The sequence below is a fragment of the Salmo trutta genome, chromosome 21 (assembly GCF_901001165.1).
Source record: "Salmo trutta chromosome 21, fSalTru1.1, whole genome shotgun sequence".
Classification (NCBI taxonomy): domain Eukaryota; kingdom Metazoa; phylum Chordata; class Actinopteri; order Salmoniformes; family Salmonidae; genus Salmo; species Salmo trutta.
In genome coordinates this window covers 47,845,893-47,872,211 of record NC_042977.1, presented here as the reverse complement: position 1 = coordinate 47,872,211, position 26,319 = coordinate 47,845,893, and the positions used below count along the sequence as shown (strand labels likewise).

Below are 26,319 nucleotides of genomic sequence, written 5' to 3'. Positions count from 1 at the left end.
TTTACAGCCGGGACAGAAGAGGGTCACTAGACAGCCCACAGCGTGTTTACAGCCGGGACAGAAGAGGATCATTAGACAGCCCACAGCGCGTTTACAGCTGGGACAGAAGAGGGTCATTAGACAGCCCACAGCGTGTTTACAGCTGGGACAGAAGAGGATCATTAGACAGCCCACAGCGTGTTTACAGCTGGGACAGAAGAGGGTCATTAGACAGCCCACAGCGTGTTTACAGCTGGGACAGAAGAGGATCACTAGACAGCCCACAGCGTGCTTACAGCTGGGACAGAAGAAGGTCACTAGACAGCCCACAGCGTATGCAATATCCAGACTACCGTATCTTGTTGGGTGGAGGTGTGTGTGATCTGCAATGGCCCGTTTCATTTGGTATCCGTTGGGGCCGGCTTTGGGGCGGGATTCCGATTTCCCCCATAGTTGTTGCACCGAGAGTACCGACTGAAAAGGAACGTAACGTTATGACTATATCTACCGTTCCCTGAAGGAGGTAAACGAGGTACACCGCATGTTTGGCCCCCATGCCGCCCGCTTGTGGGCTCGGTGAAGAGCGATCCTGAATTGATGGAATGAATCCGAAGCCTCGTGGGTTATCCACCTGTGGAAGGCAGGGCATCCCAGCGAGGTGGGGGATTTTATTTGGCCTTGTCAGGTATAATTTCTTCAATCGAAGTCGGAAGAGTACGGATCCCCCATTGTTGTGTCGTACCTCGTTTCCCTCCTTCAGAGAACGGTGGTTATAGTCATAACGTTACGTTTTCAGCCTGGGCTGTGCTGTAGGGTTTTTTTCCTCCAAAATAGCTGACATTCTTTAGCTGTTCAGAAATAGTTTTGTCTGAGAGATGGAAAACATGTGGTATCCACATGGCACCCTATTCCCCTACATCACTGCGTTCGTAAAACAACAGCTGTAGACTAACAGGGAAATGATTACTGACGGGCCCTTCCCAACAATGACAATAGAAATATAATAAGATGAAGAATAAATGCACAATAAGTAACAATAACGTGGTTATATACAGGAAGTACCAGGTAATAACATGGCTATATACAGGAAGTACCAGGTAATAACATGGCTATATACAGGGAGTACCAGGTAATAACATGGTTATATACAGGAAGTACCGGGTAATAACATGGTTATATACAGGAAGTACCAGGTAATAACATGGCTATATACAGGGAGTACCAGGTAATAACATGGTTATATACAGGGAGTACCAGGTAATAACATGGTTATTTCCATACAGAGACAACCAGGTAATAACATGGCTATATACAGGAAGTACCAGGTAATAACATGGCTATATACAGAGTACCAGGTAATAACATGGCTATATACAGAGTACCAGGTAATAACATGGCTATATACAGGGAGTACCAGGTAATAACATGGTTATATACAGGGAGTACCAGGTAATAACATGGCTATATACAGGGAGTACCAGGTAATAACATGGCTATATACAGGGAGTACCAGGAAATAACATGGCTATATACACAGGGTACAAGTACCGAGTCGATGTGCAGGGGTACGAGGTAATTGAGGTAGATATACATGTAGGTAGGGGTAAAATGACTAGACAACAGGATAGATAATAGAGAGTAGCAGTAGTATACAGTAGGTAGGGGTAAAGGATAGATAATAGACAGTAGCAGCAGTATACTGTAGGTAGGGGTAAAGGATAGATAATAGACAGTAACAGTAGTATACTGTAGGTAGGGGTAAAGGATAGATAATAGACAGTAACAGCAGTATACAGTACGTAGGGGTAAAGGATAGATAATAGACAGTAACAGCAGTATACTGTAGGTAGGGGTAAAGGATAGATAATAGACAGTAGCAGCAGTATACTGTAGGTAGGGGTAAAGGATAGATAATAGACAGTAACAGCAGTATATTGTAGGTAGGGGTAAAGGATAGATAATAGACAGTAACAGCAGTATACTGTAGGTAGGGGTAAAGGATAGATAATAGACAGTAACAGCAGTATACTGTAGGTAGGGGTAAAGTGACTAGACAACAGGATAGATAATAGACAGTAACAGTAGTATACTGTAGGTAGGGGTAAAGGATAGATAATAGACAGTAACAGTAGTATACTGTAGGTAGGGGTAAAGGATAGATAATAGACAGTAACAGCATTATACTGTAGGTAGGGGTAAAGGATAGATAATAGACAGTAACAGCAGTATACTGTAGGTAGGGGTAAAGGATAGATAATAGACAGTAGCAGTAGTATACTGTAGGTAGGGGTAAAGGATAGATAATAGACAGTAACAGCAGTATACTGTAGGTAGGGGTAAAGTGACTAGACAACAGGATAGATAATAGACAGTAACAGTAGTATACTGTAGGTAGGGGTAAAGGATAGATAATAGACAGTAACAGTAGTATACTGTAGGTAGGGGTAAAGGATAGATAATAGACAGTAACAGCATTATACTGTAGGTAGGGGTAAAGGATAGATAATAGACAGTAACAGCAGTATACTGTAGGTAGGGGTAAAGGATAGATAATAGACAGTAGCAGTAGTATACTGTAGGTAGGGGTAAAGGATAGATAATATACAGTAACAGCAGTATACTGTAGGTAGGGGTAAAGGATAGATAATAGACAGTAACAGCAGTATTTAAAAAAAAAGTATTTTTTATTTTATTTCACCTTTATTTAACCAGGTAGGCAAGTTGAGAACAAGTTCTCATTTACAATTGCGACCTGGCCAAGATAAAGCAAAGCAGTTCGACAACATACAACAACACAGAGTTACACATGGAGTAAACAACATACAGTCAAAAATACAGTAGAAAAAAAAATAAGACTATATACAATGTGAGCAAATGATGTGAGATAAGGGAGGTAAAGGCAAAAAAAATGCCATGGTGGCAAAGTAAATAAAGTATAGCAAGAAAAACACTGGAATGGTAGATTTGTAGTTTGAAGAAAGTTCAAAGTTCAAATATAAATAATATGGTGCAAAGGAGCAAAATAAATAAAATAAATAAATACAGTAGGGGAAGAGGTAGTAGTTTGGGCTAAATTATAGATGGGCTATGTACAGGTGCAGTGATCTGTGAGCTGCTCTGACAGCTGGTGCTTAAAGCTAGTGAGGGAGATAAGTGTTTCCAATTTCAGAGATTTTTGTAGTTCGTTCCAGTCGTTGGCAGCAGAGAACTGGAAGGAGAGACGACCAAAGGAGGAGTTGGCTTTAGGGGTGACCATGCCATCGTCGTGTCTTCTTCACGACTGTGTTGGTGTGTGTGGACCATGTTAATTCCTTAGCGATGTGGACACAGGGGAGATTGTCATATGATGTTCTGATGTCAAGAAGTTGTTTTCGGTCATAGGAAATGATGGCGGAGAAATTATGAAAAGTTAAGATCAGCGTAAAAAAACATAATACACGAAACAAGAATTGGTCTGTAGCTTGTAAAACATCTGCTGTCCACTGCAGCATCATACTACCACAGTAGTGCTTTTTGACCAGGGCCCATAGCTGTCATTCATACCTGTCAAATGGCGTAGCTTCCTCATCGCTTACCGGGACTACAGGTTTCGTCCAGAGTAGAAGGCAGTTACAGTAGCCTATAGCATGACTATATCCTATAGGCTGGCTGGCACTTTCATATCCCCTCAGTCCCAGACAGTCTAGTCTTCACAGCTATCGGTTCCTCACCACCAGTAGTGTATGCGATGACGGCATTGAAGAGGGAGCGCGTCTTGCCCGGTTCCTGAGGAGGGAGCGCGTCTTGCCGGTTCCTGAGGAGGGAGCGCGTCTTGCCGTTTCCTGAGGAGGGAGCGCGTCTTGCCGTTTCCTGAGGAAGGACCGCGTCTTGCCGTTTCCTGAGGAAGGAGTGCGTCTTGCCGTTTCCTGAGGAGGGAGCGCGTCTTGCCGTTTCCTGAGGAGGGACCGCGTCTTGCCGTTTCCTGAGGAGGGAGCGCGTCTTGCCCGGTTCCTGAGGAGGGAGCGCGTCTTGCCCGGTTCCTGAGGAGGGAGCGCGTCTTGCCCGGTTCCTGAGGAGGGAGCGCGTCTTGCCCGGTTCCTGAGGAGGGAGCGCGTCTTGCCCGGTTCCTGAGGAGGGAGCGCGTCTTGCCGGTTCCTGAGGAGGGAGCGCGTCTTGCCGGTTCCTGAGGAGGGAGCGCGTCTTGCCGGTTCCTGAGGAGGGAGCGCGTCTTGCCGTTTCCTGAGGAGGGAGCGCGTCTTGCCGTTTCCTGAGGAGGGAGCGCGTCTTGCCGTTTCCTGAGGAGGGAGCGCGTCTTGCCGGTTCCTGAGGAGGGAGCGCGTCTTGCCCGGTTCCTGAGGAGGGAGCGCGTCTTGCCGGTTCCTGAGGAGGGAGCGCGTCTTGCCCGGTTCCTGAGGAGGGAGCGCGTCTTGCCGGTTCCTGAGGAGGGAGCGCGTCTTGCCGGTTCCTGAGGAGGGAGCGCGTCTTGCCGGTTCCTGAGGAGGGAGCGCGTCTTGCCCGGTTCCTGAGGAGGGAGCGCGTCTTGCCGGTTCCTGAGGAGGGAGCGCGTCTTGCCGGTTCCTGAGGAGGGAGCGCGTCTTGCCCGGTTCCTGAGGAGGGAGCGCGTCTTGCCCGGTTCCTGAGGAGGGAGCGCGTCTTGCCGGTTCCTGAGGAGGGAGCGCGTCTTGCCCGGTTCCTGAGGAGGGAGCGCGTCTTGCCGGTTCCTGAGGAGGGAGCGCGTCTTGCCGGTTCCTGAGGAGGGAGCGCGTCTTGCCGGTTCCTGAGGAGGGAGCGCGTCTTGCCGGTTCCTGAGGAGGGAGCGCGTCTTGCCCGGTTCCTGAGGAGGGAGCGCGTCTTACCCGGTTCCTGAGGAGGGAGCGCGTCTTACCCGGTTCCTGAGGAGGGAGGGCGTCTTGACGGTTCATTTATATTTTTTTGCGTTAATTATTACTTTGTTTGCTCAGAATGTTCGTGCAATAATTTCCTATAACCGACAAACATTTATACTTATGCAGAAAAAATATTATTCTATTCTACTGAGCCATTTACTTTATGTTCCTATTCTTATGTTATTATTATTTTTAATTGTTGCGTTGTAGAGAAGAAACCTGCAGTCAGCATTTAGTTGGACGATGTATACCATGTGTATCACTGATACATACTAATTAAACAAATGAATGACTAATTAAACATACTAATTCAATTAGAAATGTCTAGTTCACTTTATTAGTTAATCTCACAGAAATGGACATGTAAGCTAGCCTCTGGGACTGAAACAGAGAAGTGGAACCCTGTGGAGAATTATTCTGACAATGTGTAGTACCTACCCTGACTTTATACAGTACTTACATGGGTCCAGAGATTTTTTGGTTTGGTCATGTGGTTAGGAAACCCCCCTGGGGAAAACAGTTATGTGTTATAACAATAGCAGGCTATAGCTTCAGTGTGACCTTTCCCCTAGGTGCAGGTCGAGGATCAGCTTCCCCTCCCCAAATCCTAACCTTTAACCTTGACCATTAGTGGGGAAAATTGCTAAAAACGAACCCAAAATCAGCGTCTTTTCTGTTCTACCCTGATCCTCCTGTACTATCTCTCCAGGCCCAAAGGTGGCGCTGTCTAAAGAGGAGGAGGTTGACGTGATCCTGCAGAAGAACAACAGTGGGGTGGAGTCAGTTTTGCTCTATGCCAAGGCCTGGTCCAAGTACACCAAGGATCTGCTGGCTTGGGTCGACAAACGCCTGGGACTGGGTTAGTTCGACGCATACAAACGACAGACAGAGACACACACACACACGCATATATCCCTACAACCAACAAACAAATCACACATTCACACTGACTTATCTAATATGTCTTCCCCCAGACATTGAATGTGCCAAAAGTTATGCCAAAATGGCCGAATCTGCAAAGACGCTCGCGAGTCAACAGGTAATCATTGTTTTGACTGATTTTTTTTAAAGAATAGTCACACAAACACATACCACAGACATAAAAATGTAAGCTTTAAAAACTGAACATATAGATTAAAAACAGGTTAACCCTCTTCAACTCACAGTGCACACATCAAAATAGAATGTGACTACCAATATCTTTCCGTATGTCCGTCTGGCCCACAGGACTATATGCCGTTCAGAGATATCTATATCTCTACGTTTAAGAATGACATCGAGTACAGCCAACTCCTCCTGCAGACTGCCACTGCCCTGCAGACCAACAAATTCATACAGGTACGAATGACAGTCTTTATAGGAGTCCTATGACAGTCTTTATAGGGGTCAATGGCAGTCTTTATTGGGGTCAATGACAGTCTTTATAGGGGTCAATGACAGTCTTTATAGGGGTCAATGACAGTCTTTATAGGGGTCAATGACAGTCTTTATAGGGGTCCTATGACAGTCTTTATAGGGGTCAATGGCAGTCTTTATAGGGGTCAATGACAGTCTTTATAGGGGTCAATGGCAGTCTTTATTGGGGTCAATGACAGTCTTTATAGGGGTCAATGACAGTCTTTATTGGGGTCAATGACAGTCTTTATTGGGGTCAATGACAGTCTTTATAGGGGTCAATGACAGTCTTTATAGGGGTCAATGGCAGTCTTTATAGGGGTCCTATGACAGTCTTTATAGGGGTCCTATGACAGTCTTTATAGGGGTCAATGACAGTCTTTATAAGGGTCCTATCACAGTCTTTATAGGGGTCCTATCACAGTCTTTATAGGGGTCAATGGCAGTCTTTATAGGGGTCAATGACAGTCTTTATGGGGTTCAATGACAGTCTTTATAGGGGTTAATGACAGTCTTTATGGGCGTCAATGACAGTCTTTATAGGGGTCCTATGACAGTCTTTATTGGGGTCAATGACAGTCTTTATTGGGGTCAATGACAGTCTTTATTGGGGTCAATGACAGTCTTTATAAGGGTCAGTGACAGTCTATAGGGGTCCAATGACAGTCTTTAGGGGTCCTATGACAGTCTTTATTGGGGTCAATGACAGTCTTTATAGGGGTCAATAACAGTCTTTATAGGGGTCTATGACAGTCTTTATAGGGGTCCTATGACAGTCTTTATAGGGGTCCTATGACAGTCTTTATAGGGGTCAATGACAGTCTTTATAGGGGTCCTATCACAGTCTTTATAGGGGTCAATGACAGTCTTTATAGGGGTCAATGACAGTCTTTATAGGGGTCAATGACAGTCTTTATAGGGGCCAACAAAACTTCAAGGCTCACAATAAGGTAGTCAATGATCTTGATCTTGTCTTATGTATCATTTGGGTTCGAAGTAATTTGTGAGAAAGTGATGTGATGGAATGTATATTATAGTTGGTGCCTCTTTGTCCATCCTGTAGCCGCTGTTGTCCAGAAAGACTGAGCTGGACAAACTGAGGAAAGACATCAAGGAGCAGTGGCAGAGAGAACAGAAGAAAATGGTATGAGACTTCTGTCCCTCTGCTGTTTTCTGTCTGTCTACTTGTATCCTCCCTATAACACACCTGTCTACCTGTATCCTCCCTATAACACACCTGTCTACCTGTATCCTCCCTATAACACACCTGTCTACCTGTATCCTCCCTATAACACACCTGTTTACCTGTATCCTCCCTATAACACACCTGTCTACCTGTATCCTCCCTATAACACACCTGTCTACCTGTATTTACATTTACATTTAAGTCATTTAGCAGACGCTCTTATCCAGAGCGACTTACAAATTGGTGCATTCACCTTATGATATCCAGTGGAACAACCACTTTACAATAGTGCATCTAAATCTTTTAAGGGGGGGGGGGGGGGTTAGAAGGATTACTTTATCCTATCCCAGGTATTCCTTAAAGAGGTGGGGTTTCAGGTGTCTCCGGAAGGTGGTGATTGACTCCGCTGTCCTGGCGTCGTGAGGGAGCTTGTTCCACCATTGGGGTGCCAGAGCAGCGAACAGTTTTGACTGGGCTGAGCGGGAACTGTGCTTCCTCAGAGGTAGGGAGGCGAGCAGGCCAGAGGTGGATGAACGCAGTGCCCTTGTTTGGGTGTAGGGCCTGATCAGAGCCTGAAGGTACGGAGGTGCCGTTTCCCTCACAGCTCCGTAGGCAAGCACCATGGTCTTGTAGCGGATGCGAGCTTCAACTGGAAGCCAGTGGAGAGAGCGGAGGAGCGAGGTGACGTGAGAGAACTTGGGAAGGTTGAACACCAGACGGGCTGCGGCGTTCTGGATGAGTTGTAGGGGTTTAATGGCACAGGCAGAGAGCCCAGCCAACAGCGAGTTGCAGTAGTCCAGACGGGAGATGACAAGTGCCTGGATTAGGACCTGCGCCGCTTCCTGTGTGAGGCAGGGTCGTACTCTGCGAATGTTGTAGAGCATGAACCTACAGGATCGGGTCACTGCCTTGATGTTAGTGGAGAACGACAGGGTGTTGTCCAGGATCACGCCAAGGTTCTTAGCACTCTGGGAGGAGGACACAAGGGAGTTGTCAACCGTGATGGCGAGATCATGGAACGGGCAGTCCTTCCACGGGAGGAAGAGCAGCTCCGTCTTGCTGAGGTTCAGCTTGAGGTGGTGATCCGTCATCCACACTGATATGTCTGCCAGACATGCAGAGATGCGATTCGCCGCCTGGTTATCAGAAGGGGGAAAGGAGAAGATTAATTGTGTGTCGTCTGCATAGCAATGATAGGAGAGACCATGTGAGGATATGACAGAGCCAAGTGACTTGGTGTATAGCGAGAATAGGAGAGGGCCTAGAACAGAGCCCTGGGGGACACCAGTGGTGAGAGCGAGTGGTGCGGAGACAGATTCTCGCCACGCCACCTGGTAGGAGCGACCTGTCAGGTAGGACGCAATCCAAGCGTGGGCCGCGCCGGAGATGCCCAACTCGGAGAGGGTGGAGAGGAGGATCTGATGGTTCACAGTATCAAAGGCAGCAGATAGGTCTAGAAGGATGAGAGCAGAGGAGAGAGAGTTAGCTTTAGCAGTGCGGAGAGCCTCCGTGACACAGAGAAGAGCAGTCTCAGTTGAATGCCCAGTCTTGAAACCTGACTGATTAGGATCAAGAAGGTCATTCTGAGAGAGATAGCAGGAGAGCTGGCCAAGGACGGCACGTTCAAGTGTTTTGGAGAGAAAAGAAAGAAGGGATACTGGTCTGTAGTTGTTGACATCGGAGGGATCGAGTGTAGGTTTTTTCAGAAGGGGTGCAACTCTCGCTCTCTTGAAGACGGAAGGGACGTAGCCAGCGGTCAAGGATGAGTTGATGAGCAAGGTGAGGTAGGGGAGAAGGTCTCCGGAAATGGTCTGGAGAAGAGAGGAGGGGATAGGGTCAAGTGGGCAGGTTGTTGGGCGGCCGGCCGTCACAAGACGCGAGATTTCATCTGGAGAGAGAGGGGAGAAAGAGGTCAAAGCACAGGGTAGGGCAGTGTGAGCAGGACCAGCGGTGTCGTTTGACTTAGCAAACGAGGATCGGATATCGTCAACCTTCTTTTCAAAATGGGTGACGAAGTCATCCGCAGAGAGGGAGGAGGGGGGGGAGGAGGATTCAGGAGGGAGGAGAAGATAGCAAAGAGCTTCCTAGGGTTAGAGGCAGATGCTTGGAATTTAGAGTGGTAGAAAGTGGCTTTAGCAGCAGAGACAGAAGAGGAGAATGTAGAGAGGAGGGAGTGAAAGGATGCCAGGTCCGCAGGGAGGCGAGTTTTCCTCCATTTCCGCTCGGCTGCCCGGAGCCCTGTTCTGTGAGCTCGCAGTGAGTCGTCGAGCCACGGAGCAGGAGGGGAGGACCGAGCCGGCCTGGAGGATAGGGGACAGAGAAAATCAAAGGATGCAGAAAGGGAGGAGAGGAGGGTTGAGGAGGCAGAATCAGGAGATAGGTTGGAGAAGGTTTGAGCAGAGGGAAGAGATGATAGGATGGAAGAGGAGAGAGTAGCGGGAGAGAGAGAGCGAAGGTTGGGACGGCGCAATACCATCCGAGTAGGGGCAGAGTGAGAAGTGTTGGATGAGAGCGAGAGGGAAAAGGATACAAGGTAGTGGTCGGAGACTTGGAGGGGAGTTGCAATGAGATTAGTGGAAGACCAGCATCTAGTAAAGATGAGGTCAAGCATATTGCCTGCCTTGTGAGTAGGGGGGAAGGTGAGAGGGTGAGGTACAAAGAGGAGAGGAGTGGAAAGAAGGAGGCAGAGAGGAATGAGTCAAAGGTAGACGTGGGGAGGTTAAAGTCACCCAGAACTGTGAGAGGTGAACCATCCTCAGGAAAGGAACTTATCAAGGCGCCAAGCTCTCCAAGGGAACCTGGAGGGCGATAAATGATAAGGATGTTAAGCTTGAAAGGGCTGGTAACTGTGACAGCATGGAATTCAAATGAGGAGATAGACAGATGGGTCAGGGGAGAAAGAGAGAATGTCCACTTGGGAGAGATGAGGATTCCAGTGCCACCACCCCGCTGGCTCGATGCTCTAGGGGTATGCGAGAACACGTGGGCAGACGAGGAGAGAGCAGTAGGAGTAGCAGTGTTATCTGTGGTAATCCATGTTTCCGTCAGCGCCAGGAAGTCTAGGGACTGGAGGGTAGCATAGGCTGAGATGAACTCAGCCTTGTTGGCCGCAGACCGGCAGTTCCAGAGGCTGCCGGAGACCTGGAACTCCACGTGGGTCGTGCGCGCTGGGACCACCAGGTTAGAGTGGCAGCGGCCACGCGGTGTGAAGCGTTTGTATGGCCTGTGCAGAGGGGAGAGAACAGGGATAGACAGACACATAGTTGACAAGCTACAGAAGAGGCTACGCTAATGCAAAGGAGATTGGAATGACAAGTGGACTACATGTCTCAAATGTTCAGAAAGTTAAGCTTACGTTGCAAAAATCTTATTGACTAAAATGACGAAAATGATACAGTACTGCTGGCTGGTGGAGTAGGCTAGCTAGCAGTGGCTGCGTTGTTGACTTTGTTTGAACGTGTTGCTGGCTAGGTAACCTCGATAGTTTCAGTACCTTGTCATGATACAAAAGCAACTTTGTAGCTAGCTAACATAACACTAATCAAGACGTTCCTTTGTAATGTATTTAGTTTCTACAGTGCTGCTCGTCGGTAATAGTTGGCTACTTTTGGAAAAATGGCGTCGCGGGGGACGGAAATAGCTGGCTAGCTAACCTCGATAATTACTAAACTACACAATTATCAAGCTATGACAAAGACAACTATGTAGCTAGCTAGCTAACACTGCACTAGTCAAATCGTTCCGTTGTAATGTATTAGTATCTACAGCGCTGCTAGTTGGTAGCGGTTGGCTAGCTAGCAGTGGGTTTGATGATGACTAAGTCTGGAGTCTGGACAACGGCGTAGCGGCTGGCTAGCTAACCTCGATAATTACTCTAAACTACACAATTATCTTAGATACAAAGACAGCAAAGACAACTATGTAGCTAGCTAACTAACACTAACACTAAACTAATCAAGTCATTCCGTTGTAATGTAATAGTTTCTACAGTGCTGCTAGTCGGTAGAAGTTAGCTAGTTGGCTAGCTAGCAGTGTTGACTACGTTAGGACGAAAATAGCTAACCTCGATAATACTCTAATTACTCTAAACTACACAATTATCTTTGATACAAAGACAGCTATGTAGCTAGCTAAGAAAAATTGCTCAGATCAAACAAATCAAACCGTTGTAATGTAATGAAGTGTAATATTACCTGTGGAGCGAAGCAAAGTGCGACTGCTCGCTCCAAACCGGAAGTTTTTGTGTATCCTCCCTATAACACACCTGTCTACCTGTATCCTCCCTATAACACACCTGTCTACCTGTATCCTCCCTATAACACACCTGTCTAACTGTATCCCCCCTATAACACACCTGTCTACCTGTATCCCCCCTATAACACACCTGTCTACCTGTATCCTCCCTATAACACACCTGTCTACCTGTATCCCCCCTATAACACACCTGTCTACCTGTATCCTCCCTATAACACAGCTGTCTACCTGTATCCTCCCTATAACACACCTGTCTACCTGTATCCCCCCTATAACACACCTGTCTACCTGTATCCTCCCTATAACACAGCTGTCTACCTGTATCCTCCCTATAATACACCTGTCTACCTGTATCCCCCCTATAACACACCTGTCTACCTGTCTACCTGTATCCTCCCTATAACAGAGTGTGTGTACTTCTCTCACCTGACTGTATCCTCTCCTCTCCTCCTTAGCAAGAGTCCGAGGTGGCTCTGCGTAAGGCCCGGTGGACCCAGGCCCAGAGGAGAGACGAGTACCACAAGGCCCAATCCTCAGCCAGCCGCTCCCAGGAGGAACAGTCCAAACAGCTGGACAAGAAGAGGAAACTGGAAGAGGAGGCTCTACAGAAGGTATGAGGGGAGAAATATACTGATGTTTAATGAGCTGAAATAAAACATCCCAGAAATGTTCCAGACGGACAAAACGTTTTTTTTCTCTCAAATGTTTAGCAAAATTTTTTTTACGTCCCTGTTAGTGAACATTTCTCCTTTGCCAAGATAATTCATCCACCTGACAGGTGTGGCATATCAAGAAGCTGATTAAACGGCATGATAATTACATAGGTGCACCTTGTGCTGGGGGACAATAAAAAGCCACTCTAAAATGTGCAGTTTTGCCACAGATGTCTCAAGTTTTGAGGGAGCGTGCAATTGGCATGCTGACTGCAGGAATGTCCACCAGAGCTGTTGCCAGAGAATTGAATGTTCTTTTTTTTTTTACCATAAGCCGCCTTCAACGTCGTTTTAGAGAATTTGGAAGTACGTCCAACCGGCCTCACAACCGCAGACCGTCTATAATCACACTAGCTCAGGACCTCCACATCCGGCTTCTTCACCTGCGGGATCGTCTGAGGCCAGCCACCCGGACAGCTGATGAAACTGTGGGTTTTGCACAACCAAAGTATTTCTGCACAAACTGTCAGAAACCATCTCAGGGAAGATCATCTGCGTGCCAGTCATCCTCACCAGGGTCTTAACCTGACTGCAGGTCGGCATCAAAACCCGACTTCAGCTCTTCCATGGCCTGTATACTCACCAGACATGCCACCCATTGAGCATGTTTGGGATGCTCTGCAACGACGTGTATGACATCATGTTCCAGTTCCCACCAATATCCAGCAACTTCACACAGCCATTGAAGAGGAGTGGGACAACAATCCACAGGCCACAATCAACAGCCTGATCAACTCTATGTGAAGGAGATGTGTCGCGCTGCGTGAGGCAAATGGTGGTCACACTAGATACTGACAGGTTTTCTGATCCACACCCCTACCTTTTTTTTTAAGGTATCTGTGACCAACAGATGCATGTCTGTATTCCCAGTCATTTGAAATCTATAGATTAGTTCAGGGGTGTGCAAACTTTTTGGATCAAGGGCCACATCGGGATTTTGAAGTTCAACGGAGGTCCGCATTTTTTGGGGGACCAATTGTTTGTTAAAATCAATTTGCGGGGGCCTCCCAAGTGGCGCGGCGGTCTAAGGCATCACTACAGACCCGGGTTCGATCCCAGGCTGTGTCAAAGCTGGCCATGACTGGGAGACCCATGAGGCGGCGCACAATTTGGCCCATCGTCGTCCGGGTTAGTAGAGGGTTTGGCAGGCAGAGATCTCCTTGTCCCATCGCACTCTAGTGATTCCTGTGGCGGGCCGGGTGCATTCACGCTGACACGATTGCCAGGTGTACGGTGTTTCCTCCCGACACCGTACACCTGGCTGGCTTCCGGGTTAAGTGGGCATCGTGTCAAGAAGCAGCGCGGCTTGGTTGGATCGTATTTCAGAGGACGCACGGCTCTCGACCTCCTTCTCTCCCGAGTCCGTAAGGGAGTGGCAGCAATGAGACAAGACTGTAACTACCAATTCGATACCATGAAATTGGGGTGAAAAAAGGGCTTAAAAAAAAAGAAGAAACATATTCATTTCTCTTCGGCCTAATGAATTTATTACATTTACATTTAAGTCATTTAGCAGACGCTCTTATCCAGAGCGACTTACAAATTTATATAAGATGTCCTTATATGAACTGTAAAATCTTTAAAATGGTTGCATTTTGCGTTTATATTTTTGACGTAAGGGATGCCCTGACTCCTTTAAACACATTGGATAGGTTCATGCTAATGTGTGGCTGATCTCTCTACCCCTGTGTGGCAGATCTCTCTACCCCTGTGTGGCAGATCTCTCTACCCCTGTGTGGCAGATCTCTCTACCCCTGTGTGGCAGATCTCTCTACCCCTGTGTGGCAGATCTCTCTACCCCTGTGTGGCAGATCTCTCTACCCCTGTGTGGCTGATCTCTCTCTACCCCTGTGTGGCTGATCTCTCTACCCCTGTGTGGCTGATCTCTCTACCCCTGTGTGGCAGATCTCTCTCTACCCCTGTGTGGCAGATCTCTCTCTACCCCTGTGTGGCTGATCTCTCTACCCCTGTGTGGCAGATCTCTCTACCCCTGTGTGACAGATCTCTCTACCCCTGTGTGACAGATCTCTCTACCCCTGTGTGGCAGATCTCTCTACCCCTGTGTGGCAGATCTCTCTACCCCTGTGTGGCAGATCTCTCTACCCCTGTGTGGCTGATCTCTCTCTACCCCTGTGTGGCTGATCTCTCTACCCCTGTGTGGCTGATCTCTCTACCCCTGTGTGGCAGATCTCTCTACCCCTGTGTGGCAGATCTCTCTCTACCCCTGTGTGGCTGATCTCTCTACCCCTGTGTGGCAGATCTCTCTACCCCTGTGTGGCAGATCTCTCTACCCCTGTGTGGCAGATCTCTCTACCCCTGTGTGGCAGATCTCTCTACCCCTGTGTGGCAGATCTCTCTACCCCTGTGTGGCAGATCTCTCTACCCCTGTGTGGCTGATCTCTCTCTACCCCTGTGTGGCTGATCTCTCTACCCCTGTGTGGCAGATCTCTCTACCCCTGTGTGACAGATCTCTCTACCCCTGTGTGACAGATCTCTCTACCCCTGTGTGGCTGATCTCTCTACCCCTGTGTGGCTGATGTATTACTAGCTTGTTAGAAGGCCCCCAAGGCTCTTGTGTAGTTCTGAAAGAATTTAATAGGTAGATAGGTAAACACTCATAATAACAGGTGAGATAGATCCACACTCATAATAACAGGTGAGATAGATCCACACTCGTTCAGATAATAACAGGTGAGATAGATCCACACTCGTTCAGATAATAACAGGTGAGATAGATCCACACTCGTTCAGATAATAACAGGTGAGATAGATCCACACTCGTTCAGATAATAACAGGTGAGATAGATCCACACTCGTTCAGATAATAACAGGTGAGATAGATCCACACTCGTTCAGATAATAACAGGTGAGATAGATCCACACTCATAATAACAGGTTTGATGTGTCCAAAAGATGTTATGTAAAGCTTACTTCATTTTTTAGATTCTCTCTCTCTCTATCTCAGGCTGAGGATGCCCCCCCTCTCTCTCTATCTCAGGCTGAGGATGCCCCCTCTCTCTATCTCAGGCTGAGGATGCCCTCTCTCTCTCTATCTCAGGCTGAGGATGCCCCCCCTCTCTCTCTATCTCAGGCTGAGGATGCCCTCTCTCTCTCTATCTCAGGCTGAGGATGCCCCCTCTATCTCTCTATCTCAGGCTGAGGATGCCCCCTCTCTCTATCTCTATCTCAGGCTGAGGATGCCCCCTCTCTCTCTCTATCTCAGGCTGAGGATGCCCCCTCTCTCTCTCTCTATCTCAGGCTGAGGATGCCCCCTCTCTCTCTCTCTATCTCAGGCTGAGGATGCCCTCTCTCTCTCTATCTCAGGCTGAGGATGCCCCCTCTCTCTCTCTCTATCTCAGGCTGAGGATGCCCTCTCTCTCTCTATCTCAGGCTGAGGATGCCCTCTCTCTCTATCTCAGGCTGAGGATGCCAGAGACCAGTACATAGCCTGTTATTCCATTCCTCTCCCTCTCCCCCTCTCCCCTCTCTCTCTCTCTATCTCAGGCTGAGGATGCCCCCTCTCTCTCTCTCTATCTCAGGCTGAGGATGCCCCCTCTCTCTCTCTATCTCAGGCTGAGGATACCCTCTCTCTCTCTATCTCAGGCTGAGGATACCCTCTCTCTCTCTATCTCAGGCTGAGGATGCCCCCTCTCTCTCTCTATCTCAGGCTGAGGATGCCCCCTCTCTCTCTCTATCTCAGGCTGAGGATGCCCCCTCTCTCTCTATCTCAGGCTGAGGATGCCCTCTCTCTCTATCTCAGGCTGAGGATGCCCTCTCTTTCTATCTCAGGCTGAGGATGCCCTCTCTCTCTCTATCTCAGGCTGAGGATGCCCTCTCTCTATCTCAGGCTGAGGATGCCCCCTCTCTCTCTCTATCTCAGGCTGAGGATGCCAGAGACCAGTACATAGCCTGTTATTCCATTCCTCTCCCTCTCCCCCTCTCCCCTCTCTCTCTCTATCTCAGGCTGAGGATGCCCCCTCTCTCTCTCTCTATCTCAGGCTGAGGATGCCCCCTCTCTCTCTCTATCTCAGGCTGAGGATACCCTCTCTCTCTCTATCTCAGGCTGAGGATGCCCCCTCTCTCTCTCTATCTCAGGCTGAGGATGCCCCCTCTCTCTCTCTATCTCAGGCTGAGGATGCCCCCTCTCTCTCTCTATCTCAGGCTGAGGATGCCCCCTCTCTCTCTATCTCAGGCTGAGGATGCCCTCTCTCTCTATCTCAGGCTGAGGATGCCCTCTCTTTCTATCTCAGGCTGAGGATGCCCTCTCTCTCTCTATCTCAGGCTGAGGATGCCCTCTCTCTCTATCTCAGGCTGAGGATGCCCCCTCTCTCTCTCTATCTCAGGCTGAGGATGCCAGAGACCAGTACATAGCCTGTTATTCCACTCCTCTCCCCCTCTCCCCTCTCTCTCTCTCTCTCAGGCTGAGGATGCCCCCTCTCTCTCTCTATCTCAGGCTGAGGATGCCCCCTCTCTCTCTATCTCAGGCTGAGGATGCCCTCTCTCTCTCTATCTCAGGCTGAGGATGCCCCCTCTCTCTCTATCTCAGGCTGAGGATATCCTCTCTCTCTCTATCTCAGGCTGAGGATGCCCCCTCTCTCTCTATCTCAGGCTGAGGATGCCCTCTCTCTCTCTATCTCAGGCTGAGGATGCCCTCTCTCTCTCTATCTCAGGCTGAGGATGCCCCCTCTCTCTCTCTATCTCAGGCTGAGGATGCCCTCTCTCTCTCTATCTCAGGCTGAGGATGCCCTCTCTCTCTCTATCGCAGGCTGAGGATGCCCTCTCTCTCTCTATCGCAGGCTGAGGATGCCCTCTCTCTCTCTATCTCAGGCTGAGGATGCCCTCTCTATCTCAGGCTGAGGATGCCCTCTCTATCTCAGGCTGAGGGTGCCCTCTCTATCTCAGGCTGAGGATGCCCTTTCTATCTCAGGCTGAGGATGCCCTCTCTATCTCAGGCTGAGGATGCCCTCTCTATCTCAGGCTGAGGATGCCCTCTCTATCTCAGGCTGAGGATGCCCTCTCTATCTCAGGCTGAGGATGCCCTCTCTATCTCAGGCTGAGGATGCCCTCTCTATCTCAGGCTGAGGATGCCCTCTCTCTCTCTATCTCAGGCTGAGGATGCCCTCTCTCTCTCTATCTCAGGCTGAGGATGCCCTCTCTCTCTCTATCTCAGGCTGAGGATGCCCGGGACCAGTACAGAGCGTGTGTAACTGATGCAGGTGCCAGGAGGGCAGAGCTCGCCAGCACCAAGACAGACATCCTCACTCAGATCAGAGAACTGGTGACCCAGTGTGACCTCACACTCAAAGCTGTAAGTTATAGCATCAGGAGTATCAGGAACCAGGCTTGACATGAGTATAGAGTCCAGAGTTTATGTGACTGAATGAGGTAAAAATGGGCCTGTTTATAAGGGGGTCATATAAACATTGTCCAATGTTTAAAAAAAAAATCCAATGTGAAAGCATTCTAACTTTCCCTCTCTCTCCCTCCCCTCCATCTTTCTCCAGGTGACAGTCAACTGGTTCCAGCTGCAGCAGGCCCAGACCTCGTCTCTCCCCGTCCACTACCAGGCCCTGTGTGGGAACGCTAAGATGTACGAGCCAGGACAGAGATACGCTGAGTTTGTCCGTAATTTGCCCAAAGATCAGATACACATGGAGTCCTCCTCCATTGATGAACGGTTAGTCAATTATACTCACTTACATACTTAAGCTGCGTCTCAAATGGCAACAGAGTCCCCAAAGACCTGGCTAGTACACTAAATATAGATTTGGGCGCTATTTTGAACACAACCTTACCTTCCATATCTCTCATGATTTTTGGGACTTACAAGCTCCTCTACGTCAAGGTTTACTGAGAGTGAGTAACACAAGCGTAGGGGCATTTGGAACAACCATTTTAGAACAATAACTAAAGGTCAAAGTTTAGTTTTCAGTCATTGTTTTGTTTTCGTCAAGTCCTAATATTTAACCAGGTGTTTCATTCTAGTTTCACTTTTGTTTTTGCTAGAGACACAAACAGAATCGGAGAGAAAATAAACCCAGTTTCAGTTTGACAGTGGACTGGGGCTTTCCCTCACAAACTCCAATGTCTTCCATGTTCTGTTAAAGGCAGGGTACAGTACTTACTGACTTCTCACAAAGAGTAACACTATGAGACAGAGAGAGAGAGAGAGAGAGAGAGATAGAAGGAGTGTGGGGGGTTGGGGGAGAAGGACAGAGGGAGAGAGAGAGTAAGGGAGGGAGGGAGAAAGAAAGTAGGGTGGGAGAGAGAGTATGGGAGAGAGAGAGTATGGGAGAGAGAGAGAGTATGGGAGAGAGAGAGTATGGGAGAGAGAGAGTATGGGAGAGAGAGAGTATGGGAGAGAGAGAGAGTATGGGAGAGAGAGAGAGTATGGGAGAGAGAGAGAGTAGGGAGAGAGAGAGTATGGGAGAGAGAGAGAGTATGGGAGAGAGAGAGAGTATGGGAGAGAGAGAGAGTATGGGAGAGAGAGAGTATGGGAGAGAGAGAGTATGGGAGAGAGAGAGTAAGGGAGAGAGAGAGTAGGGAGAGAGAGAGTAGGGAGAGAGTTGAATTCGTGCCCTTCCTGAGGAAATAACTGGTAAGCACTGAATGTAGCAGAGTAGATTGAGTGTGAGATTCTGGCTTAGCGTTCTGAACTAAAAGTTGAGTGATTTATTCAATGTTTCTTAAAGGGAACATGTATGTACACTACCGGTCAAAAGTTTTAGAATACCTACACATTCAAGGGTTTTTCTTCATTTTTACTATTTTCTACATTGTAGAATAATAGTGAAGACATCAAAACTATGAAATAACACATATGGAATCATGTAGTAACCAAAAAAGTGTTAAACAAATCAAAATATATTTTATATTTGAGATTCTTCAAATAGCCACCCTTTGCCTTGATGACTGCTTTGCACACTCTTGGCATTCTCTCAACCAGCTTCATGAGGTAGTCACCTGGAATGCATTTCAATTTACAGGTGTGTCTTGTTAAAAGTTAATTAGCGGAATTTCTTTCATTCTTAATGCATTTGAGCCAATCAGTTGTGTTGTGACAAGGTAGGGATGGTATACAGAAGATAGCCCTATTTGGTAAAATACCAAGTCCATATTATGACAAGAACAGCTCAAATAAGCAAAGAGAAACGACAGTCCATAATTACTTTAAGACATGAAGGTCAGTCAATACGGAACATTTCATGAACTTAGAAAGTTTCTTCAAGTACAGACACAAAAACCATCAAGCGCTATGATGAAACTGGCTCTCATGAGGACCGCCACAGGAAAGTAAGACCCAGACTTACCTCTGCTGCAGAGGATAAGTTCATTAGAGTTGGAGGGAGAGAGAGTAGGGAGGAAGGGGGAGAGAGAGAGTATGGGAGGGAGAGAGAGAGAGATTAGGAAGAGAGTAGGGAGAAAGGGGGAGAGAGAGAGTAAGGTATGGGAGAGTGAGAGTAAGAAGAGAGAGTATAGGGAGAAAGGGAGAAAGAGTAAGGGAGGGAGAGAGGGTAAGGGAGAGAGGGAGGAGTACGGAGAAAGGGGGAGAGAGAGAGAAGAGAGAGGAAGGGAGGGAGAGAGAGTAGGGAGAAAGGGGGGAGAGAGAGTTAGGGAAGTAGAGAGTAGGGCCATCGACCTTGGGGGGGTTAAACTTGCCCATCCAAGTTAATATTCAACAGTCTGTCTTCCCTTCCAGGTTTCCTGTGTTCAACAAGCATTCAACGGGCAGCACCAGTTCCCATAGTAACCTGTCCCAGGTGTCCCTCATCTCCGGTGACGTCCTGAGTGGGGACGAGGTGGATAGTCCTCTGGGGTCACGTCCTGGGAAGAGGTCCAACAGCGCCACGGACATACAAGGTACAGAGACACAGTCAGACAGTAGTATTACACAATACCTCTACCCAACACAATACAATTTTGTATTGCTGATTCAACTTGTTAGCCAGGGTTCGTGAAGATAACCAAGAATTTACAACTTTCATTATGAGACTGAAAATAAGATAAGGGTTAATATTGACTGCTATCGATGTAAAATATTACTAAGTATTTTAAGAGTTTATTCGGAAGATAACGGCTCTATAAACGTTCTTCTGTGGTGCCCCGACCTTCTAGTTAATTACATGATTAGCTTAATCAGGTAATATTAATTACAGAGAAATAATTTTATAAGTTAGCATGTCATATCACTTAAGCCAAAGACACGACAATATATATCCCAATATTTTTTCCGCAAAGTGAGAGCAAATGTTCAGTCAAAGTCAAAGCCAGATATGACATGTCTCAAGTAGTTACTAACCAATTCCTCCTCAAAACGCTCCGCAGACGCTGTTGCTTCCTCCATGTTTGTTGAAGTGTCTGTTCCTGCCCCTCCCCCCTCTGTGCATGAAAGAGGAGGGGCGGGGCGCGGGGAGCAGCGCAGAGAGCTCCGGGTCTGCAGCTTGCTTGGAGCAAGGATCATAGCGCAAATTTGAACTATATCGATATATGCGAAATGGTCTAATTTCATATCACATTTAAAATATATCGATATATTTTTTTATATCGATATATCGCCCAGCCCTACTCTACCCCACACAATACAAGGTACAGTACCTCTACCCAACACAAGGTACAGTACCTCTACCCAACACAATACAAGGTACAGTACCACTACCCAACACAATACAAGGTACAGTACCTCTACCCAACACAATACAAGGTACAGTACCACTACCCAACACAATACAAGGTACAGTACCACTACCCAACACAAGGTACAGTACCTCTACCCAACACAATACAAGGTACAGTACCACTACCCCACACAATACAAGGTACAGTACCACTACCCAATACAACACAAGGTACAGTACCTCTACCCAACACAATACAAGGTACAGTACCTCTACCCAACACAATACAAGGTACAGTACCTCTACCCAACACAAGGTACAGTACCACTACCCAACACAATACAAGGTACAGTACCACTACCCCACACAATACAAGGTACAGTACCACTACCCCACACAATACAAGGTACAGTACCTCTACCCAACACAATACAAGGTACAGTACCTCTACCCAACACAAGGTACAGTACCTCTACCCAACACAAGGTACAGTACCTCTACCCAACACAAGGTACAGTACCTCTACCCAACACAATACAAGGTACAGTACCACTACCCCACACAATACAAGGTACAGTACCACTACCCAATACAACACAAGGTACAGTACCTCTACCCAACACAAGGTACAGTACCTCTACACAACACAAGGTACAGTACCTCTACCCAACACAATACAAGGTACAGTACCACTACCCCACACAATACAAGGTACAGTACCTCTACCCAACACAAGGTACAGTACCACTACCCCACACAATACAAGGTACAGTACCTCTACCCAACACAATACAAGGTGCAGTACCTCTACCCAACACAATACAAGGTACAGTACCTCTACCCCACACAATACAAGGTACAGTACCTCTACCCAACACAATACAAGGTACAGTACCTCTACCCAACACAATACAAGGTACAGTACCTCTACCCCACACAATACAAGGTACAGTACCTCTACCCAACACAATACAAGGTACAGTACCTCTACCCAACACAATACAAGGTACAGTACCTCTACCCAATACAACACAAGGTACAGTACCTCTACCCAACACAAGGTACAGTACCTCTACCCAACACAATACAAGGTACAGTACCACTACCCAACACAATACAAGGTACAGTACCTCTACCCAACACAATACAAGGTACAGTACCTCTACCCAACACAATACAAGGTACAGTACCTCTACCCAACACAATACAAGGTACAGTACCACTACCCAACACAATACAAGGTACAGTACCACTACCCAACACAATACAAGGTACAGTACCACTACCCAACACAATACAAGGTACAGTACCACTACCCCAAACAATACAAGGTACAGTACCACTACCCAACACAATACAAGGTACAGTACCACTACCCAACACAATACAAGGTACAGTACCACTACCCCACACAATACAAGGTACAGTACCACTACCCAACACAATACAAGGTACAGTACCTCTACCCAACACAATACAAGGTACAGTACCACTACCCCACACAATACAAGGTACAGTACCACTACCCCACACAATACAAGGTACAGTACCACTACCCAACACAATACAAGGTACAGTACCACTACCCAACACAAGGTACAGTACCTCTACCCAACACAATACAAGGTACAGTACAGTTGATATACTGTAGCCAGTCAGATGATATACTGTGGCCAGCTAGTTGATATACTGTAGCCAGCTAGTTGATATACTGTAGCCAGCTAGTTGATATACTGTAGCCAGCTAGTTGATATACTGTAGCCAGCTAGTTGATATACTGTAGCCAGCTAGTTGATATACTGTAGCCAGACAGTTGATATACTGTAGCCAGCTAGTTGATATACTGTAGCCAGACAGTTGATATACTGTAGCCAGACAGTTGATATACTGTAGCCAGACAGTTGATATACTGTAGCTAGTCAGATGTTATACTGTAGCCAGCTTGTTGATATAATGTAGCCAGACAGTTGATATACTGTAGCCAGCTAGTTGATATGCTGTAGCCAGTCAGTTGGCCCGGAGCAGGTCAGGTGAGGATAGGGCGATTATAACATTTGTTTTTCTCTCTGCTTGTTTGGAAGAGCCCGTTTAGTAAGCTTTTCACTGTTAGTCTACACCTGTTGTTTACAAAGCATGTGACAAGTAAGATTAGGGCGTAAACTATTCCGTGACTCGATTGGCCAGATCCAAAGGAACCCGTACACACAAGAAATGTTATGACACAAATGGTTCTCGCCAGGATGTTTTAACCAGGAGGCGCTGCTGACTGGCTGGGGAAAGGGCATTTCCTGTAATCTAGAGCAAAACATTAGCTTTTTTTTTTTCAGTGTCTCAGCGCATCTCTTACATTCTTTGGGGAGAACCCTGACACAAAATATGTGTATCTTTAGAGAACCTTATGGCTTTATTACCGTATTGCTAATACCTATCTCTCTCTTTCTCTTCCTCTCCTCTCGCTTCTCTCTTTCCTCCCCTCTCGTCTCTGTTCTCTCTCCTGCAGGTCTGAGAGGGGGACAGGGCCCGTTGAGAGCCTGGGCATCAGGTATCCAGGACAGGGGGATGTGTAGTGACTCAGAGAGTGCTGGAGGCAGCAGTGAGTCCCAATCCATGGACTCACCCACAGCTAGCCCAGGTAAAAACATGAACCAACATAATACAACACCAGGTAAGGGCACATGACACTGCCCAGCACTGGCCTTATCAGTAGGGCCCAAGAGTTTCTGCTGACCATGTGACCTCACTAGGAAAAACTCCAGGCCCTATTTATAGGTAGTGCTGAGTTTTGGCACCAAAATACAGTGTATATACTATCATCAAATATAGAAGTGGAAGGTGGCGCCGACAGAGATGGTCGCCTCGTTTCGAGTCCTTAGGAAACTATGTAGTATTTCATTTTTTTATATATTACACTGTTACCCCAGGAAATCTTAAGTCTTATTACATACAGCCGGGAAGAACTATTGGATATAAGAGCGACGTCAACTTACCAACATTACGACCAGGAATACGACTTTCCCGAAGCAGATCCTCTGTTTGGACCACCATCCAGGACAATGGATCGGATCCCAGAAGCCGACCCAAAATAACGGCGCCGCAGAAGGGGCAGATGATCAGGCTCCGTAGACGTGCACATCGCCCAACGCTCCCCAGTATACTACTCACCAATGTCCAGTCTCTTGACAACAAGGTAGACGAAATTGGAGCAAGGGTTGCCTTCCAGAGAGACATCAGAGATTGTAACATCCTCTGTTTCACGGAAACATGGTTCTCTCGGGATATGTTGTCGGAATGGGTTCAGCCACCGGGCTTCTCCATGCATCGTACCGACAGAGGTAAACACCTCTCTGGGAAGAGGAAGGGCGGGGGTGTATGCTTCATGATTAACGCCTCATGGTGTAATCATAATAACATACAGGAACTCAAGTCCTTCTGCTCACCCAACCTAGAATTCCTTACAATCAAATGCCGGCCATTTTACCTCCCAAGAGATTTCTCGTCAGTTATCATCACAGCTGTGTACATTCCCCCTCAAGCAGACACCACGATGGCCCTCAAGGAACTTCACTGGACTCTATGTAAACTGGAAACCATTTATCCTGAGGCTGCATTTATTGTAGCTGGGGATTTTAACAAAGCAAATTTAAGAACAAGGCTACCTAAATTCTATCAGCATATTGATTGTAGTACTTGCGGTGGTAATACACTCAACCTCTGCTACTCTACCTTCCACGATGCATACAAAGCCCTCCCCCGCCGTCCTTTCGGCCAATCCGACCACGACGCCATCTTGCTCCTACCGTTTTATAGGCAGAAACTCAAACAGGATGTACCGTAAATTCCGGACTATAAGCCGCAACTTTTTTCCCACGCTTTGAACTTCGCGGCTTAAACAATGACGTGGCTAATAAATTGATTTTTCCCGCTTTCAAATTTGTGGGTCCTGACAGCGTGGAGCATTGTCAAAAAATCCACTATCATCAACGGGTTTCGAAAGGCTGGACTGCTGCATGTTGAAGAGGGCTCAGCGGGGGATTTGCCTCCGGATGAAAGTGACGAGAGTGACAATGAAAACGATCCAATATCGGATGAAGCAATTCTGAGGCTATTCAACTCCGACACCGAATGAGATGGTTTCAGTGTACAGAAGGAAGATAGTGACCAATGACTTTCTTGGTAGGCTACTGTTTACTGCTAATTTTTTCTTTTTTGTTACAAGCCGTGTTTCGTTAAAGCCTATTTATTTTTGTTACTAGCCGTGTTTCGTTAAAGCCTATTTATTTTTGTTACAAGCCGTGCTTCGTTAAAGCCTATTTATTTTTGTTACAAGCTGTGTTTCGTTAAAGCCTGTGTAAAGTTCATTTGTTTCATTGTACCGGTAGGCACCTGCGGCTTATAGACAAGTGCGGCTTATTTATGTTCAAAATAATACTTTTTTAAAAATTCAGTGGGTGCGGCTTATATTCAGGTGCGCTTAATAGTCCGGAAATTACAGTACCAGTGACTAGAACAGTTCAACGCTGGTCTGACCAATCGAAATCCACGCTTCAAGATTGTTTTGATCACGCGGACTGGGATATGTTCCAGTCAGCCTCAGAGAATAACATTGATCTATACGCTGACTCGGTGAGTGAGTTTATAAGGAAGTGCATTGGAGATGTTGTACCCACTGCGACTATTAAAACCTATCCTAACCAGAAACCATCAATGGATGGCTGCATTCGTGCAAAACTGAAAGCGCGAACCACCGCATTTAACCATGGAAAGAGGTCTGGGAATTTGGCTGAATATAAACAGTGTAGTTATTCCCTCCGCAAGGCAATCAAACAAGCGAAATGCTGGTACAGGGACAAAGTAGAGTCGCAATTCAATGGCTCAGACACGAGCCGTATGTGGCAGAGTCTACAGGAAATCACGGACTACAAAAAGAAAACGAGCCACGTCACGGACACCGACATCATGCTTCCAGACAAACTAAACACCTTCTTTGCCCGCTTTGAGGATAATACAGTGCCACCGTCACGGCCCGCTAACAAGGACTGCGTCTCCCCCCTCCCCCTGTCCTTCTCCGTGGCTGACGTGAGTTAAACATTTAAACGTGTCAACCCTCGCAAGGCTGCTGGCCCAGACGGCATCCCCAGCCGCGTCCTCAGAACATGCGCAGACCAGCTGACTTGTATGTTTACAGACATATTTAATCGCTCCCTATCCCAGTCTGCTGTCCCCACGTGCTTCAGTATGGCCACCATTGTTCCTGTACCCAAGAAGGCAAAGGTAACTGAACTAAATGACTATCGCCACGTAGCACTCACTTC

The 26,319-nt window shown here is 47.3% G+C and overlaps 1 protein-coding gene across 1 annotated transcript in view; it reads left to right on the top strand.

Moving 5' to 3' along the window:
- The window catches only part of LOC115157594 (rho GTPase-activating protein 29-like), a 78,986-nt gene that overhangs the window by 35,076 nt on the left and 17,591 nt on the right, over nucleotides 1–26,319 (top strand). The window contains 9 exon segments of the mRNA XM_029705979.1: nucleotides 5,554–5,703; nucleotides 5,819–5,883; nucleotides 6,072–6,182; nucleotides 7,303–7,383; nucleotides 12,135–12,290; nucleotides 17,563–17,700; nucleotides 17,897–18,069; nucleotides 20,092–20,252; nucleotides 23,508–23,639. Of these exon segments, the coding sequence (XP_029561839.1) occupies nucleotides 5,554–5,703; nucleotides 5,819–5,883; nucleotides 6,072–6,182; nucleotides 7,303–7,383; nucleotides 12,135–12,290; nucleotides 17,563–17,700; nucleotides 17,897–18,069; nucleotides 20,092–20,252; nucleotides 23,508–23,639 (1,167 nt within the window).